Source organism: Ylistrum balloti, unplaced genomic scaffold (assembly GCF_031769215.1).
Source record: "Ylistrum balloti isolate Yb309-2 unplaced genomic scaffold, AGI_CSIRO_Ybal_v1 Utg370502, whole genome shotgun sequence".
Taxonomy (NCBI): domain Eukaryota; kingdom Metazoa; phylum Mollusca; class Bivalvia; order Pectinida; family Pectinidae; genus Ylistrum; species Ylistrum balloti.
In genome coordinates this window covers 188329-207736 of record NW_026782325.1, presented here as the reverse complement: position 1 = coordinate 207736, position 19408 = coordinate 188329, and the positions used below count along the sequence as shown (strand labels likewise).

The window sequence follows — 19408 nt, the reverse complement described above, 5'->3', positions numbered from 1 at the left end:
AATCAATCCAAAATATGTCGATCGGGTGTCTGAAATCTCAGTCTGTTTTTCGCCTGTTTTTCTGTTTCTGTTACAACTTCTTTCCACTTTAATCGCACACTCTACCATAATGTTATTATCTGTTTCAAGACCCTTAGATATCTGCCCATCCACCATATCAGATGAGCTTCCTTGATAAACGCTAGATATTGTTTTCTTCAATATTCTGCAAACGATTGTTATTTTCGAGGGATTTTATTTCTTATACATTTATTTAATCAGGAATATAAGGTAAGTAAAAAAAAAACATTGTCCATTTCATCTCCCTTTTTTTGTAAAACCCCGACAAAAAATAACCGTCGAAAAAGACAACCTTGGAAAAAAACCGCTAAAATATTTAACCGGCGAAAAAGACAACCTTTACACTATTTAAAACGTTTGTTTGACCAATGTGTGCATTGTTAGATGTAATTCAATTGTTAGCGGTGGCAGTATCAAGTTATGCTTTAATTTCCTCCCACAAATCAACGATTCGTTGTACATTATCACGAACATTTTTCATTTTTAATCCCAAAAGCACCACTTGTCAGATGATCCCGAGAACAACACCTATCACAACAGCGGAGATGGTTACTGCAGAAAACGTGAGCACTATAACACAAACACAGCGCTGGGTCCGTACGGTATTGTGGGTCTGTAATAGAAAATTGATAAGCAGTGTCATTACTTTAAACTTCATAATGCTTTTATACATATAATTCAGTCTATCACAAAAGTGCACATCAAACGCAACCAATATGCACAGCATACCAAGCCGTGTAAGAGTAATCTTATGAATTTGTCTGTTGTGAATTGTTTGTATGAAGTTTCATTAAAAAAATACAATACCAACATGACAACACAATCGTAATTCTCAAATTCCATAAAACTAGGGCAAAATATGAAAAAAAAGTATTTACACAGAGAAAAGTATAAGGAGAAGACCAGGTATTCTGGAAGAGTAAGTGTCTTCTGCTTCATCTACGACATCCGCCATGCAAACTTTGGTCAATCCAAGTAAGTACTGTCACGTTCTCCAGTGAGAATAAGGTATACAACAACGGAATCAACAGGCAAACTAACGAGCATTAAATACGTCCAGCTTCATGTCGTACAAAGAAACATAATATTTCGCAATGAGATCAACATGACGACCATAATTTCCATTAACATGCATGTTTTGAACCCTTGTGTAACGAGTTTGTCAGTCAGTTGACGACTGTCTGCACGAAAATCTTGATAATGCGAACAGGCCCTTAAATATCGAGTATTATTCTTGCTTAACAAAACATATGGTATTTATTTGTAGCGGTAAGTTTGATGTTGGAAGGCGTATTCATAACAACAAGATTTACATGACATATACTGACAGCTGTAATACACTGTTTCCTTGTGCGATATGAATTTGGTCTTATTTCTTGCTCTTTAGTGAGTCTGGTGGTTCTGTTATTGTTTACTTTGTTCTTATTTCGAAACATGAAATTACTTACATTGATCAAGATTTACACAGCGGGTGTCGTCGATAAAGTAGAAGACGTTTACCGTTCCGGAACACCTGGTATTCATTTTGTCCTTGCTCATAAGTCTCCATTTTAATCGTTCTTTGATTAATATTTTCCCGTCAAATTTTAATTTGATTTAAGTTTAATTGACAGGACGGCATTCTCTTAATTATCTTTGATGCTGTTTCATTTATTAACACTCTCTGCTTTCGAGAGGTATTAGTGGATCTGTTCCCATTAGGATAGTATTACAATATGAAGTTCGATGTGTTATTTTGACTCTGTTCGTACTTTGAGACCATGGCTTTCCTTGGAATGACCAAGATTTACATGCCTGGTGTTGTATGAGACAGGAAGACAAGTACACTTTAAAAACACGTTCTGCTTTTTTTCAACGCTCTGTGTAGAAATCTTTTCTCGATCATAATTGGCTGTCGTTTTATTGATTTTCAACTCAGAATTACGATTTTGTTTCTCATTTCATTAATTTCCTCTACAATCATGTCATATTGTATTTGATTTTGGATAAGGGAAGGTAAGGAGGTTGGAACGCCCTTTTACAAGCACATGGATTTTATCATGAACGTATGCTGATCAAGGCAGGCGCTAATCAGCCGTACATTTGAATTTTTTTACATTAATGATGTAGCAGCACATATCATATCCTTTAACTATTTTCAAGTGAAGTAATTGCTTGCAGCTTAATGTCTTTGATGCTTAAATCAAACAATGGCATATGTTTATGCTATACAATGGAAAACTTAGTAACGCGATTATTACAATAAACATATCATTTAATTACACGAAGTAGCATTGCACTGAAAACATAAAAGTCCATATTTAATTCAAAATTAATTTTTGTCATCAAGGATTACACGAGAAAAACTAACAAAACAATATGCTTGTTCATGTCATATTCTAGACTGGTTAGAAAAAATACATAGCCGTCGGATATGTTTATTATTAATTTTTCAGGAATAGGCTAGAAATCAATAAACCAGTCACTTATCTCTATATACATTTTCCCTTGTAAACATAGGAGTATGGACTGTAGAGGGGATCACTTACCACTGCAGTATCCGCGGAACCGGAAATGCTGGAGGAAGCGTTAATCGTTTTCGCTGAAAAAATAATTGCAATATAATTAAATCTTCTACACTAGCCAGGGGCATATGTAATGAATTTAACGATCAATATCATCAGTCAAAGACAGACCTAATCTCATTACCTACATATTAACGTACAACTACTACCTATTGGCAAAATGGTTTCCTCAATCAGCAAGTCCCCTGTTGTTGTATGATTATGTAATTTCTTTCATGACATTCTGTGAAATCGTTAATATTAGTGAGGGTTTTATTCTCGTTCATTTGGTGGATGCACTTCATCCTCGAATCTATATGTCCGTGAGCTGTTTGAATTAGTACATGAAGAAGATTTATTGATTTATTTATTTATCCACAATAATATTTTAAAAGCGACAACATTTTTTCCTTTTGCTTAAATCACTAGAATTCAGCTCCTTGAAACACTAATACACCTAATTGTATTGTAAATGATTGTTAGACGAAGACTATGTCAAGTTTTTGATAAATGAATCCCAAATATCTGACGAACGGCAAAAATTTCAATACATTTTAACTCACTTGGTCATTATTATACGCAGACAAGAACATAAGTACATTTGCGTTAAATAAATACACATAAACATGATCGAGAAGAAATAGGATCGTTATCATATCAGGAAGTTATTTTACCCTAATGAATTGTTTTGTTTTTGCTGGTAAATGAGATGTCTTAATGCATCATGATTATAGCTTACCTGTCTTGTTGCTAGGTGGCGGTTCGAAGTCGGCCCACGGATTAATATCGGCTGACTGGGTTATGTTGTAAATCAGCTCGTGTAAAGCGTTCACGTCCCTGAAATATTCCATAATTGTCTCGTCAGATGCAGCAGGTCAATACATCAACATTCTCATGATATGTGATACAAACATGCTGTTGCCATCGTAACGCACATAGAAACAAGTTATATGATTCGGTTAAAGCAATTCTCGGTGTACGGAAAATAAATGTAAATTTATTTTATCTTTATATGTTAATCATTAGTAAAGTCCTGATTACAGACGGAAATCGTTATCTCGATGTCGTTGGTATTGTGGAGATACTTTGAGCCATCCGAATATTCGAATTCGACTGGGATCTATGAATTACTTCGAATTAAACTACATCTTTGAGTAACACGACTTCACGATAACGAGGTTCGACTGTATATGATATTTGAAACGTATGTAACCCATAGACATTCATTAGTATGATGTTTCATACCGGAAACAGAACATGATTTCATTCTAACTATTGACAAAAGGAAAAAGCAAAGCCGCGTTTGTTGATCTTGGTTCCGTTATACAAATACTTTAACGAACAATGGACGGCGTAATGGTGTATATGATTAGTAAAAAGCAAATGGGTCATTTTAATATTTAATACATGTATGTTTCCCATAGCACGAATCCTTAAATGAATTGGAATGCTGAATGAAATTCTTCTTTACTGTTGTGAGGAACAGTTATTCCTTCATAGAAAGCTCATCAGTATTTCCATTTTCATTGTTATGTTAATGGTATAGTTTAATATATTCCGAATTCCAGAGGGACAATTAACAATCTACCATTATACATCTATGACCATAAAGACAGAAATTTTGTCAGTTGTGGTACCTAGTTGGCTTTCCAGAGATAAACAATGGTTGTTACCGCGTCTTATGATGTTTCTAACTCGTAGGAAGTTTTTAATTTAGTTATTTTGATAGAAATGATAATAATATCTATTTCCTTCGTTCAAAGATTAAATTAGACGTTCATAAGATAACAGGACCTCTCAATACGAATTTATGTCTAGACCAGATGATTCAAAAAAATAATTAAACTGCATCATACATCTGTTTTATCCTTCTAGGACTCATCAGTCTATATGTTTTATCCTTCTAGGACTCGTCAGTGTATATGTTTTATCCTTCTAGGACTCGTCAGTGTATATGCTTTATCCTTCTAGGACTCGTCAGTGTATATATATTATCCTTCTAGGACTCGTCAGTGTATATATATTATCCTTCTAGGACTCGTCAGTGTATATATATTATCCTTCTAGGACTCGTCAGTGTATATGTTTTATCCTTCTAGGACTCGTCAGTGTATATATATTATCCTTCTAGAACTCGTCAGCGTATATATATTATCCTTCTAGAACTCGTCAGTCTATATGTTTTATCCTTCTAGAACTCGTCGGTTTATATGTTTTATCCTTCTAGGACTCATCAGTGTATATACATTATCCTTCTAGGACTCGTCAGTGTATATATAGTATCCTTCTAGGACTCGTCAGTCTATATGTTTTATCCTTCTAGGACTCGTCAGTGTATATATAGTATCCTTCTAGGACTCGTCAGTGTATATGCTTTATCCTTCTAGGACTCGTCAGTCTATATGTTTTATCCTTCTAGGACTCGTCAGTGTATATATAGTATCCTTCTAGGACTCGTCAGTGTATATGCTTTATCCTTCTAGGACTCGTCAGTCTATATGTTTTATCCTTCTAGGACTCGTCAGTGTATATATATTATCCTTCTAGGACTCGTCAGTGTATATGTTTTATCCTTCTAGGACTCGTCAGTGTATATATATTATCCTTCTAGAACTCGTCAGTCTATATGTTTTATCCTTCTAGAACTCAGTGTCATATATGTTTTATCCTTCTAGACTCTCGTATATATAGTCCTTCTATATGTTTTATATGTTTTATCCTTCTAGGACTCGTCAGTGTATATGTTTTATCCTTCTAGAACTCGTCAGTGTATATGTTTTATCCTTCTAGGACTCGTCAGTGTATATATAGTATCCTTCTAGAACTCGTCAGTGTATATATATTATCCTTCTAGAACTCGTCAGTCTATATGTTTTATCCTTCTAGGACTCGTCAGTGTATATATAGTATCCTTCTAAAACTCGTCAGTCTATATGTTTTATCCTTCTAGAACTCGTCAGTCTATATGTTTTATCCTTCTAGGACTCGTCAGTGTATATATATTATCCTTCTAGCTTTATATACCTTCTAGGACTCGTCAGTGTATATGCTTTATCCTTCTAGGACTCGTCAGTGTATATATAGTATCCTTCTAGGACTCGTCAGTCTATATGTTTTATCCTTCTAGGACTCGTCAGTGTATATATATTATCCTTCTAGGACTCGTCAGTGTATATATATTATCCTTCTAGAACTCGTCAGTGTATATATATTATCCTTCTAGGACTCGTCAGTGTATATGCTTTATCCTTCTAGGACTCGTCAGTTTATATGTTTTATCCTTCTAGGACTCGTCAGTGTATATATATTATCCTTCTAGGACTCGTCAGTGTATATGTTTTATCCTTCTAGGACTCGTCAGTGTATATGTTTTATCCTTCTAGGACTCGTCAGTGTATATATAGTATCCTTCTAGGACTCGTCAGTGTATATGTTTTATCCTTCTAGGACTCGTCAGTCTATATGTTTTATCCTTCTAGGACTCGTCAGTGTATATGTTTTATCCTTCTAGGACTCGTCAGTGTATATATATTATCCTTCTAGGACTCGTCAGTGTATATATAGTATCCTTCTAGGACTCGTCAGTCTATATGTTTTATCCTTCTAGGACTCGTCAGTGTATATGTTTTATCCTTCTAGGACTCGTCAGTGTATATATAGTATCCTTCTAGGACTCGTCAGTGTATATATATTATCCTTCTAGGACTCGTCAGTGTATATGTTTTATCCTTCTAGGACTCGTCAGTTTATATGTTTTATCCTTCTAGGACTCGTCAGTGTATATGCTTTATCCTTCTAGGACTCGTCAGTCTATATGTTTTATCCTTCTAGGACTCGTCAGTGTATATGCTTTATCCTTCAAGAACTCGTCTGTGTGCATTTTTATCCATCTAGAACTCCCCAGTGTGCATGCATTAGATTAATAATGTCCTATTTTTCTAAAGACGAAATGCTAATTATTCTGCAGTTTGCCAGTAAATGATAAAGATACGGACCTTCTTCATTTATAATGAAACCCTAAGCTCTGTAAGAATATACATTAACAATGTCTTATTGCTGACTAACTGTTAGACAAAACAAATATTTAAATTTCGAACAACCGATCTTAGCAACTTTCAAATTGTCATTGTTACACTGTTTTCTTGAGAAGTGGAATTAAAGAATGTGGATTTTGAGTTTTTTTTACCTACTTCCTCTCTTAAAATGACTTTCTCTGAGAACGTTTGAATTTTCCTTTCTATGTACTACTATTTTCCATTACACACTGAAGGAACTTCTTCATCCGGTAGTTACGAGAGCCTACTCTCCAAAGAAAGGTGAAAGGCAAAGCATGTGGTTGTGAATTTTAAAATGTGTATTTTATGTAATGAACGTCTGAAGTCAAGATATACTGAATGGTAAGAATGATCTTTTTATATGAGGCTAAATGTTTTGAAGATGCTATCAAAAAATGTCATAAAGACCTTGATAAGTCCCACAATTTCATAATAAGACATATTGCTGATACATTTTCTTGTGGTTTATTGACTATGTCCATCGTTTATATCAACCAGAATTGAAAAGCAAGTACACGATAGACTTCCCAACGTCACTAGATTCACTAAAGCACGTGAGTCCAGATGTAGATGTAACATATGTCGTAAATGAGTTTCACTGAAAGTCGTAAACTAACGACGTTAAATTAGGCTAAAATTTACATATAAGTCTACGTCTGTACTTGAGAACACCGACACTATGCGTGGGACCGTTTAAGTGATGAACAGCTAATAGAAAGATGTTTTCCGATAATGTCTATATTTTCCTTTACTGATGACGTTGACGGAAAGCACCATTCACCTATAGCTAGGAGTCATTCAGTTCTAATATAATTACAGGAAATGTTAACTATAGTCACATCTACTACAGCAGGGGATCTCAACACAGGATGTCGGAAAACAGAATATAAAAAGAAAACGGATGATGAGTCATTTTCACGGAAAGCATAATCTTAGCATACATCACATCACAGAAACGTCACAATTCCAACATAAAGGACTACGTTAAGTCACTTTCTGAAACTGGACGTGTTTGATACTCGTTAGTTTGCCTGACAGTTCTAATTTTAAAAATATTGTTCCCATTGTAAGACGTGGCATTGCTCTCTTGAATTGACTAAGGTTTACTTGGCAGTTATTGTCGATGAAGCAGAAGACGAATACCCTTCAGGAATACCTGGTCTTTATATCCTTGTACTTTTCAGGAGTCTCCGTATAAAATTGTCTTTGTTCATATTTTGCCAGAGCTGTATTGAATTCGAGTTTGATTATGTTGACTTGTTTATTTATCTATTTCATTTATATTTTATTTTTTATGAGGAATTAATTATGAATCCAATTTTCTGACTGGGAATGTTTTCTTCAATATATATATATATTGTTTTTGTTATGTTTTTCACTAGTTAGTGACTAAAAAATTTTAATATCCGGACACTGAATTATGTAGTATTAAGTGAAAATTTAATCTCGCTGTGAGAGAAATATCTATGTATGGAATTATTGGCAGCTATTGTGTTAATTCTATGTGTCATTACATGGATCAGTTATGGCTTACATAATATTTCATCGAACGTCTGACTCTCAAAATAAGTTATAAGGAAATGCATAGATTGATACACAATGATGACAATTCCTTTCCAGAATTAGAAAAGGCTCGGGATTCTACAACTTGTAGTAAAATGGGTCTAGCTTTTCAACACAATTGATACCTACAACGCCATATATATTGCAAGGTTTCCTCTAAGCTGAATGTTCCATTTCTAGATAGTAATATCCGTGCTTCCACGAGACACAGAAAGCAGAAGTTTTTTGGTCGCCACATTGATGTCTTTGTGCAATTAGGCGTGTATGACAGGTGATTATGTTGTTGTCTTGTTCTGCTCGTGCGTTTTCAAGAGTCTCTGTGATAAAACTGCGTCTGTTTATATATAACATCATTCAATTGAATATAAAAGTTGAATTTAGATTTTGTTAAAATGTCGGTATCTTCTAAAGATTATAAAAACTGTTCCCTATTTTGGTGTGCTTTTGGGATCTATCAAGTACAAATCGTTAGTATACGCACTAAAGAAAACCACGTAGTTCATACGCGAAAAATATACGGTCGAATTCATATCATATTTTTATTATCTGCCAAGCAAAATTATGAAAATTAAGATCATACATTAATTTCAGCTGATTGGAATTAATGTAACCAAATTCTTTTCTTCAAGGTTTCCTGTATCTCATGTATAAAACTTTATGCAGACATAGAATTTAACCTTCAAGTAGCGTATACATCGACCGTTTCAATTTTATATAAATGTAGATGAACTCAAGATTATTTATCCTTTACACAACCACAGTAAAGATGCTATTAATTCGATATTTACTCAAATGTATGATGGGTTACTGTTATGCGACAACTTTTTGAAAGATTCCTTATCACTTTTTAGCTCACCTGGCCCAAAGGTCTAAGTGAGGTTATGCCATACAGCGGCGTCAGTCGTCCGTCCGTCCTGCGTCCGTCAACTTTTCATTTAAACAAGTTCCAAAATACCGAAAGGTTATTATATTTTGCGGGAAGGTTCCTTTGATGAAGTTTGCAAAAAGAATGACCTTGACTCATATTCAAGGTCACAGAGGTCAAATGTCTTCAAACCTTTAAACGACATCTTCCAAAATACTGGAAGGTCTAGAATCATTATATATGACTGGAAGGTTCCTTTGATGAAGTCCAAAGTTTGCTAAAAGAAATTACCTTAACCAGTCTTCAAGGTCACAGGGGTCAAATGTGTTTAAACGTTAAAACAATTTCTTCTGAAATATCGAAAAGCCTAGAATCATTATATTTAGCCAGTATGTTCCTTTTATGAAGTCCAAGAAAGTTTGCAAAAAGAAATGACCTTGACCCATAGTCAAGGTCACAGGGGTCAAATGTGTCAAACGTGAAACATATGCACAGATATAGTACTGTTGGTCATAAAGATCCAGGTGAGCGATACAGGCCATCTGGGCCTCTTCTTACTTTGAAGTATCATTTCCAAATCCCCAACCTTGATTTTTGTAAACCTGATATCAAGACTTTGCATGAAATTCACTCATTGTTACATGATTTTACTAACATTGTTGTAAGGTGATCACTCTTTTAGTAAATGGAAAAGAATAATTTAATTTTAAATGGTATGTGTTTGATCAAAACCAACTAAACATTTTACAAACTTATAACATACTCTATAAACATACCTCTTTAGCCCACGTATTTCTTCCTGCTCCAACAAGGTCTTGCTGCAGGTGGATGTATCGAGGTTTTCCACTGTGATTTTCGTATGCTTGCATAGTAGGAACGGTTCAGAAGTCCCCGTATTTATTAATACTTTGGTTCCTGAAATTGGTACAATGTGTTACCAGATAGAATCAAACATTTGGAAAAACAAAATAATATTTGATATTGTGATTAATTCTGTGATAGTGAGAGTAAACCTGAATATCGGAATTATACTGTTATCACATACGTACCATTGTGTAGAGGAAAAGCCTTGATCAGTGCTAGAGACTTTATCAGTTGGGTCTCCAGCAATTCTAGACAGGCGGAAAATATTTTATACAGGCGTTCTAGTTCTTGAGTGTCATCTGGACTTAGGGTTGTGCTGGAAACCGAACGAATATAAGACTAATTATGTCATCAATTTAAATTCCATGTCATAGCAGTGGTCTTTGATAGCGAAACGATAACGTATGTCAGCAATTACGCAATGATATATTGTAGAATCTGTAACTTATATCCATTCCGTAATATAAAACTTAAAGTGAAACGAACTGGAAACAGACACATTGATTTGAAATGACATTTAGCAGAGTAAAGAAAAACAATCACAAAGAGGAATCATTTTTTAAACAATATAAGAATTTTTTTCACTGCAGAATAGTGCCATTTGCTGACTCATGTTCAGCCGTTGCTTTTGTTCTTGTTCGAATGCACTATGTCAAAGTTTGATCACCAAAATAAACACATTTATACATGTAGTGTGACATGTGAATTTGATAACAACAGGTCACGACAAGTGCTGCGTAGAAAGATTCGAATAAACGAACACACAAGATGAAGATAATCTTTACACTTAGAAGTGTCTTGTGGAAAGTCGTATGCCTTTAAAAGTTTCATAGGCGATCTTTCACGTTTTAAGAATTAAGAAAACCTTAATGTTGACCACTGGAAATTAAAAAAATATTGTCCAGTGCGTTATTTCACTTTCAAATATATTTTGTAGTTTAAGATGTTGAGATACTGATATAAATACAAATAAGAGCGAAAACAAAAATATTTTACTCTTTGGTCAGGTAACAAAAACAACGCAAGTATGTAATAAGTATTGTTTAATAATCAGGCATATTTATCTGTTTCCTGTCTAATTAGACAAGCGCACCTGTTATTGAGAGATTTTTAAAAGTAATTTTGGAAATGGACTTTAATTGACTTTTAGATTAAATAGTATGTTGCCATCAGTATACTTCCTGCATTAGTACGTAGGAGAGGCAGAAAGGTAAAGAACCGCAATTAAAACCTAATTAAAAACTAGGTTCCGTTACGTGTCGGTACTGTTGCTCTGCAAGCTCTAGAATTAGCACCAAGTGGGCGACACGCTGCAACACTTGTCAGTTTCACTAACAGCGAAACATATGTATATATCTGTTTCAATCACCATCAGCAATTTCAGTGAAATGCTTTTTCCCAGACCTGTAAATTAACTTTTCTCTTTCGACAATTGATTGGAATGCCTTACTCAGTTTGCCAAACGAATCAAGAAATGAAATTAAGACTGAAAACTGAAATTATCTGATGATAAAATCTGCACTTGAAAATACCTTCAGTACATGTAACATTGTTTGCATGACATTAGTGATCCAGACATCGTTCCTGTTTAAGCTCGTTACCTCAACTGATCGATTTAAAACTACATCATACTACATAATAAACAATAGGGCTTCACAATACAACAATCATAATAATATCTCATTGAAATAAGTTAACAAGTGCAAACGACATTGAAGATGATGGAAAGTCTGCAATGTTTACCATAAAAGTTTTACCATTTTGACGTCGTCAATTAAAATAGAAATTAATCAGAGTTAGTTAAAATTAAACACAGTTATGAGTGAAACTGAAATAGCTGTCATTAGACTGAAGAAAACGAAATACTGTATTCCACAATATATTCGCCCTTGTACACGAATTCGTCCCATGTTACTTAGGTCTCTGATGTTTATATATTTACCTACGTCTTAAATTCATCCTCCTAATCAATGGGCAGCATTAACAGGGGCGAACAAATATGTCCGTATTCAGAATTTATGTGATGACAATGGGACATGAATCATTTTGGTAAAAAGACAATACTATTCATTTATATCAATATACGGCAATATCCATGACAGGAACCAGCAGCTTGATGCCGTCTGTCAATAGCTTTGATTTTTCCTAATAAGAGGCCAAAACATAATTTTATTGGAAGGACAGGTTCCTGTTACTTGTCTTTATCATATCGTTTTCTTGTTGCCTTGATTTGCATTATATTCTTATTTGACACATTACAGTAACAACTTTACACAATATGTTTCAAACAAACTTACTTGTTTAATAATGGAACTAGTTTGAGTTTGTTGAGTTGCGCCAATTCTAGTCCACGCAATCGTATGCGCCTGAGTTCGTCTCGCAGGGCTTCGGAGTCTTGTGTACTTCCAATATAAACATTTAGCGTGCAGTAAACTGCTGTCTCCTGATTGAGTTCTGCAACAATCTGAAAATTTAAAAAAAAATCCAAAAACGTATATTGATTCATATGAATTATTCATGATAAGGAATACACAACACCAAATTATTCAATAATGTGCTGTCAAAGCTAATTTAGCTCGGGGCCCGGTTCAAATTATTGTCCCTTAGAAATGCAAATTCGACCTTATTTTGGATTGAAGGGCAAATATTTGTTCGTTTGATGAATGTATCGCCCCGTAAAGAGCCAAGTCCATTTAGAGGCGACGTTTCATGTAGTATCTGGTGGCTACCTCACTGAACAAGATCAGGAAGGTCCGTCACAAGCCATCCAGAGCAATTAAGGGCAAAGGGCCTTGCAAGAGGACACAATCAAGTCAGCATAGACTGGTCCTATTCTAACTGCAGCAGAAGTAAAACTGCTTCGGGTTGGTATTTTAAAACCAGGCACGTTGGGTTTTTGTTAAATCAATGGTATACAGGCTGCGTTGTCGCGGTAAAATAAGATTTTTGAAAGCTATCGATTAAAATAACAAGAATATGGAGTTTTATTTGTAAAAAATGCGAAACGTTTAATCAATAATAACAGTACATTTTGGCAGTCACGCTTGAATGATTTTTACACCTAATTAACGATAATAGCATACAGTAGTGTTGCTATGGGAGATAATACTTCAAACTGTACCCTTATGTAACTCCAATAGCTGACACAAATTTCATTGCAACGTCGCGCCTGTATCTGTACATACCGGCAATTTATATATGACACTTCATATTCATGACAAAAATCCCATTTGTAACTCGGAATAGCCACAATATCTTTGCATCTATCCATTGTCACCTTCGCCTATAAATTGACATTTCTTTCCTCAGCCGCCTCCTAGGTTTTAATACTTAAGCCCTATATAACGTCCTAATGTGTCTTTTGTAAAATTCGTTATCTTTGATTTTCTTCAGTTGCCTCCTAGGTTTCAAAATGTAGATTTTTTTTATCACCAATGAATCTAAGAAGCAGGAACGAGCTTCACAACGCTGTTTGATTCATTGTTTGGGTCAACCCCTAACTCGGAACACTCTCTGGATGATGGATCCTGTGCTCCAACGGTTGGTTTCTTCGTCCGTACCCAACTAGAGGCGTGTTCAGCTGCTTGGGCGAGCATCTGTACTGCTCCTTCCCTCTTCATCCCCATAACGCCTTGTGCGTTGAACACCACACTGATTGTGCAAGGAAACCCCTGCAACCAACTTCCACAAGGAAGTTCTCTGACTGCCACCCGTGCTCCCAGCACTCTGTCAACAGGTCCTCTTACTTGGCAGGTTTCCTCTGATTGGTTTGTCAACATCTCCCCTCCCAGGGTAAAGTCAGCTCTAACAGTATCAACTTTTTCCTCTCCTTAGTCCACAGTACAATGTCTGGTCTAAGACTTTTCTGGGCAATATCAGGGAAAGACGATCTACTATTAAGACTTTTAAGATCAGTTGACTCCACCCAACCAACTCTCTTCTCTCATGTACTGCTGCGTCAGCTCTCGCAGACCCTTCCTAATTGCCTGTATCTCTTTTCTTTCTCCTTTCTTTTGTCCTCGTTACCTTTCATGTTTTCGTGTGCTTTTATCGATGGGACTTTTAACTCTTTTAACTATATCAGAGTGATTAAAAAATTATTGGCACTTTTTAGAAATCCACAAGATTACGATTATGCTAACGAACTAACATTTAAAGCAAGCAAACGGAGACTTTAAGGCTCTGATTAAAATATCATCAATAGCGAATGGAGAGATGGAGTAGCCCTGCTGTTCACATCATCTAATCCGCGTAGATTATATCAAAGGATTTGGTTCCCTTCCCGGACGTGTTGTCTACTTGACAATGTTTGTAACATCATTGGAACATTAGGTAACAATAATCAATATCGATTACCCTGAAGAGACTGATCATATAAACCACGAAATGGAACACAGCTTCAATAACCGTCGAGATACGGAATACACCGAATCAATGCTTGATCCTTACGGCGGCAGCTTCATTTAAGTACGGCCCTCCGGTGTATGCAATGTGAGTGTATGTGCTGGGTGTATATGCTGGGTGTATGTGCTGGGTGTATGTGTTGTGAGTGTATGTGCTGGGTGTATGTGCTGAGTGTATGTGCTGGGTGTATGTGCTGGGTGTATGTGCAGAGTGTATGTGCTGTGTGTATGTGTTGTGAGTGTATGTGCTGAGAGTATGTGCTGAGTGTATGTGCTGAGAGTATGTGCTGAGTGTATGTGTTGAGAGTATGTGCTATGTGTATGTGTTGGTGTTGAGTATATGTGCTGAGTGTATGTGCTGTGTGTATGTGTTGAGTGTATGTGCTGGGTGTATGTGCTGAGTGTGTGTGCTGAGTGTATGTGCTGAGTGTATGTGTTGAGTGTATGTGTTGAGTGTATGTGCTGGGTGTATGTGCTGAGTGTGTGTGCTGAGTGTGTGTGCTGAGTGTATGTGCTGAGTGTATGTGCTAGGTGTATGTGCTAGGTGTATGTGCTGAGTGTATGTGTTGTGAGTGTATGTGCTGGGTGTATGTGTTATGAGTGCATGTGTTAAGTGTATGTGCTGAGTGTATGTGCTGAGAGTATGTGCTGGGTGTATGTGCTGAGTGTATGTGCTGAGTATATGTGCTGGGTGTATGTGCTGAGTGTATGTGCTGGTTGTATTACTTGGTGTATGTGTCGAGGGTATGTGCTAAGTGTATGTGTTGGTGTTGAGTATATGTGCTGGGTGTATGTGCTGGGTGTATCTGCTGAGGTATGTGCTGAGTGTATGTGCTGGGTGTATGTGCTTGGTGTATGTGCTGAGTGTATGTGCTTGGTGTATGTGCTTGGTGTATGTGCTTGGTGTATGTGCTTGGTGTATGTGCTGAGTGTATGTGCTGGGTGTATGTGCTTGGTGTATGTGTTGTGAGTGTATGTGCTGAGTGTATGTGCTGAGTGTATGCGCTGGGTGTATGTGCTGAGTGTATGTGCTGAGTGTATGTGCTGAAAAGTGAAAGGCATGTATGTTTGGTATGAAATGAAACACCTGTTTGTGGAATCAGTCAACGAAAAGAACATAAGCAATATTTTTCAAGGAAACCGACAATGGTATTATTCTTTTCATGAAAGAGTAGTAAATTATCAATTCATCAGTCATATCTAAAGATTGTTTTTATTTTCTAGCTGCCTCGGAGTATAATTATTTTTTAAGCTTCGTATAGATTATACGGAACGCCAGTGTAAATATTGACAAATAGAACAGAATAAAAGCGTTAAAATAGGGGGAAAATGGAGATATTTGTCGACAATGTTTCACGGTTTACTGTATACAAAGGAGTTCATCGAGCTTAAGTACCAACAGAATACAGAAACAATTATTTTATTTTAATGGGTTCATCAACGTGATACGAATCTAAGACCAGTGTAGTAAATAAGTACATTTTGTATGTGAAGTTCGTTTTGTATGTGTCAGTTTGGCATGTGAATGTGGGCACGGGATTTCATACAAAACATATTTACATTTACTTATGCTGTATTTGAATATAAACATAGTTAATTCTATACCGCTTTGTCTGTACCTGTGATGAATCAATGCTACCTGTCAGAGCAAATCCAAGAAACCCTTAGGTTCACATGCACACAAATCGATATGTTACAGATATTAGTTACACCAAATGTCCAATGTATAGTCACTAAATCTGTATATCTATAATACAGATCTCTGTTTTTAACTCAGAATTCAAACAAGTATTTTCTTTAATACTAATCAATCAACATTTCCCACTTTTTACCAACATTATCAGTGTAGGTTTGTAATAAAAACTGTAAACCGAAATACGCACTTGTGTTTGAAATTGTGAAGGATCATACTTAACCTGTCGCTGAGAACTGAGTATTTCCCTGACATCAAACAACATTAATCAAAATCCTTGAGAGGAAATAAGTCTTCGTATTTCCATTTTCATCAATGCTATGTCGTGGTTTTCTTACAATTTGTTTCCTATTCTTACAAAGAAGGAATATTTAGTTTCATATTTCGATAAAGCTAATTTCACCACGGCGGTGTTTTTCATAATCCTACATCTTTCGAAACACAGTGATGTAAGTTGATTTGTCAGCTTTCGACATTTTTTTCTTTCTTTCTTTTTATGAAAATCAGGATTTCAGAAATATCACAAGTCAAAATATTTGCCCGTTTTCTTCATACAATCGAATTATCTTTTAACAAATCTGAATTTCGATCTCTCGATATAAAAGACATCTTATATTCACGTGTAACATTATTTCACGAACGAAATTTTCACGACCAATTTAATGTACCGCGAAATAGTGAAAATATCTTCCTCGTAAAAACAACCGGCTATTCAGTAAGTCTATCAATAACAAATGAAAAAAAAATATATCTTCATCAAAACATATCTTTATTTCCGAAATTAGCTTCTCCTGCAGGGAACACACTATGTATGAAAATACGTATTAAAATCTTCCAATAAATAGAATCCAAGAAAGAATTTTGGTACCAAGAGTATACGAACATTCGGGAAAAAATAAGGATAAAAATCAATAAACAGTGTGTTACATAACTACCAGGATTTCTGGGGTGTCATTGTATTAGTTTCTTGACGTTCCAGAATATGCACATCTTTAACTGATTAACAGCTGGTTACCACCTTTATTACGGAGTCGTGTAATATACCCGGGAGAGCTTATCGTTGGCCAGTCAGAAATAGATTATGATGTCATTATATAGACAATTACATTACGTCATGAATTGAAAATGGAACAAGGAAATGATTGCGTTGCCTATATTTGATTTTGTAATCCACACGTTCGTAATTCATTACATTTGTTTTCATTTCGTATGATTTTTATTTTAAAAAATATCCCGAATCGTTGGTTTTTTCCGTGTGTTTTCTTTTCAAGCAAAGGATTGCATAAAAAACTTGCTACACTAAATATCCTATGTATTTTATAAAGATAATACCATGAATTAACGTATCGTCTGTCGATTTCTTGGTATAGTACAAGTTTGTAAAACTTGATGTACTGTATTGTAAGCCTGTCTCTGTATACTGTATTGTAAGTCTGTCTCTGTATACTGTATTGTAAGCCTGTCTCTGTATACTGTATTGTAAGTCTGTCTCTGTATACTGTATTGTAAGTCTGTCTCTGTATACTGTATTGTAAGCCTGTCTCAGTATACTGTATTGTAAGCCTGTCTCTGTATACTGTATTGTAAGTCTGTCTCTGTATACTGTATTGTAAGCCTGTCTCAGTATACTGTATTGTAAGCCTGTCTCTGTATACTGTATTGTAAGTCTGTCTCTGTATACTGTATTGTAAGCCTGTCTCTGTATACTGTATTGTAAGTCTGTCTCTGTATACTGTATTGTAAGCCTGTCTCAGTATACTGTATTGTAAGCCTGTCTCTGTATACTGTATTGTAAGTCTGTCTCTGTAAACTGTATTGTAAACCTGTCTCAGTATACTGTATTGTAAGTCTGTCTCTGTATACTGTATTGTAAGCCTGTCTCTGTATCCTGTATTGTAAACCGGTATCTGTATACTGTATTGTAAACCGGTAACTGTATACTGTATTGTAAGTCTGTCTCTGTATACTGTATTGTAAGCCTGTCTCTGTATACTGTATTGTAAGCCTGTCTCTGTATACTGTATTATAAACCTGTCTCTGTATACTTTATTGTAAACCTCTCTCTGTATACTGTTTTGTGTACAGGAAATCGATTTGAAGGATGTTAGATAAAGTCGTATTACAAAAGCAAATTGTACTCTGATATAGTACCCAGTCATTAGTATAGTATCGCACTGCAGAAGTCGTTCCCTAGTATAGTATCACACTGCGTGTCCTTGTGTAGTATCGCACTGCAGAAGTCGTTCCCTAGTATAGTATCACATTGCGTGTCCTTGTGTAGTATCGCACTGCAGAAGTCGTGCCTTGGTATACTATTGTACTACTGAAGCCGTTCCCTCGTATAGTATCGCGCCTCAGAATTCGTTCCCTAGTATAGTATAGTACTACTGAATTCGTTCCCTAGTATATTATAGTACTACTGAATTCGTTTCCTGGTATTGTATTGCACTGAAGAAGCCGTGCCCTAGTATATTATAGTACTACTGAAGTCGTGACCTCGTATAGTATAGTACTACTGAATTCGTTCCCTAGTATATTATAGTACTACTGAATTCGTTCCCTAGTATAGTATAGTACTACTACATTCGTTCCCTAGTATAGTATCGCACTGACGAAGCCGTATCCAGGTATAATATCGTATTATATTCAGGGTGTCTTACCTTGGCACATTCTTGAATTATCCCAGGATCCAGTTTCCCTGGCCCAAGATCACGACAGTTTGTGAACGACCTTAGCTGAACTCGGCTTATCTCATTTTCACCGTGAATCTGGGAACTACATGATACCGACATGTTTTAGCACAGCCCTCATGATTATGAAGGCATCATCATTAATCAGGAGAAAGGTGCCACAGTTTCTCGTAAGCTTCCAAGACCAACCATCAGCTCTACTGGACGAGCACTCAGTTGATGTATTGATCAACAACACAATTACCTTGTACTTGGGATAATGTTTTCAACTGATAATCTGGAGACGCTTTATCACTTGCTCAAGGCATCCCCATTTTCATTGAAGATGCATCACTAGACTGTCTCAGCTGCAAGTGATTGTTCCACTACCTCCAAGCTAAGTATATCGCCTTCCTGTTAAACAATAAACGATACTTGTAGTGGTCTGTGGCTGTTCGCCTTACCAATAGGGTAATCGATATACACTGCTCTAGAAGTCTACAACTTACATAGATTTATTTCAAACTCCATTCTAATAACTCTGATGTATGATATGTTAGGAATCATTTAAATTCTAGGGTTGATAGGTAACCAGGACTCTGTGATACAAATAACGGCAATCACAGTTCAACTAGTAACAGGATGTTTCAGAATGGAGGACAAATACAAAATTATTAACCAAAGGTTTCAATG

General features: G+C 35.8%; 1 protein-coding gene across 1 annotated transcript; it reads right to left on the bottom strand.

Annotated features, from left to right (window-relative positions):
• Positions 1–565: 565 nt before the first annotated feature.
• On the bottom strand, positions 566–18838 carry LOC132555496 (regulator of G-protein signaling 9-binding protein-like). The gene is made up of 7 exons (XM_060219847.1): positions 18707–18838; positions 12248–12414; positions 10136–10266; positions 9863–10001; positions 3343–3440; positions 2589–2641; positions 566–673 (listed from the first exon to the last, which is right to left on the bottom strand). Exons 1-7 carry the CDS (start codon positions 18836–18838, stop codon positions 566–568), a joined length of 828 nt encoding a protein of 275 aa, XP_060075830.1.
• Between the last annotated feature and the right edge of the window lie 570 nt (positions 18839–19408).

Excerpts from the sequence above, each read along its gene's own strand:
- LOC132555496 (XM_060219847.1), bottom strand. The coding sequence starts at position 18,838 with ATGTCGGTATCATGTAGTTCCCAGATTCACGGTGAAAATGAGATAAGC. Across the intron at positions 12,415-18,706 it reads TAATTCAAGAATGTGCCAAG|ATTGTTGCAGAACTCAATCA; the intron begins GTAAGACACCCT and ends TTAAATTTTCAG. Across the intron at positions 674-2,588 it reads GTTCCGCGGATACTGCAGTG|ACCCACAATACCGTACGGAC; the intron begins GTAAGTGATCCC and ends TTTCTATTACAG.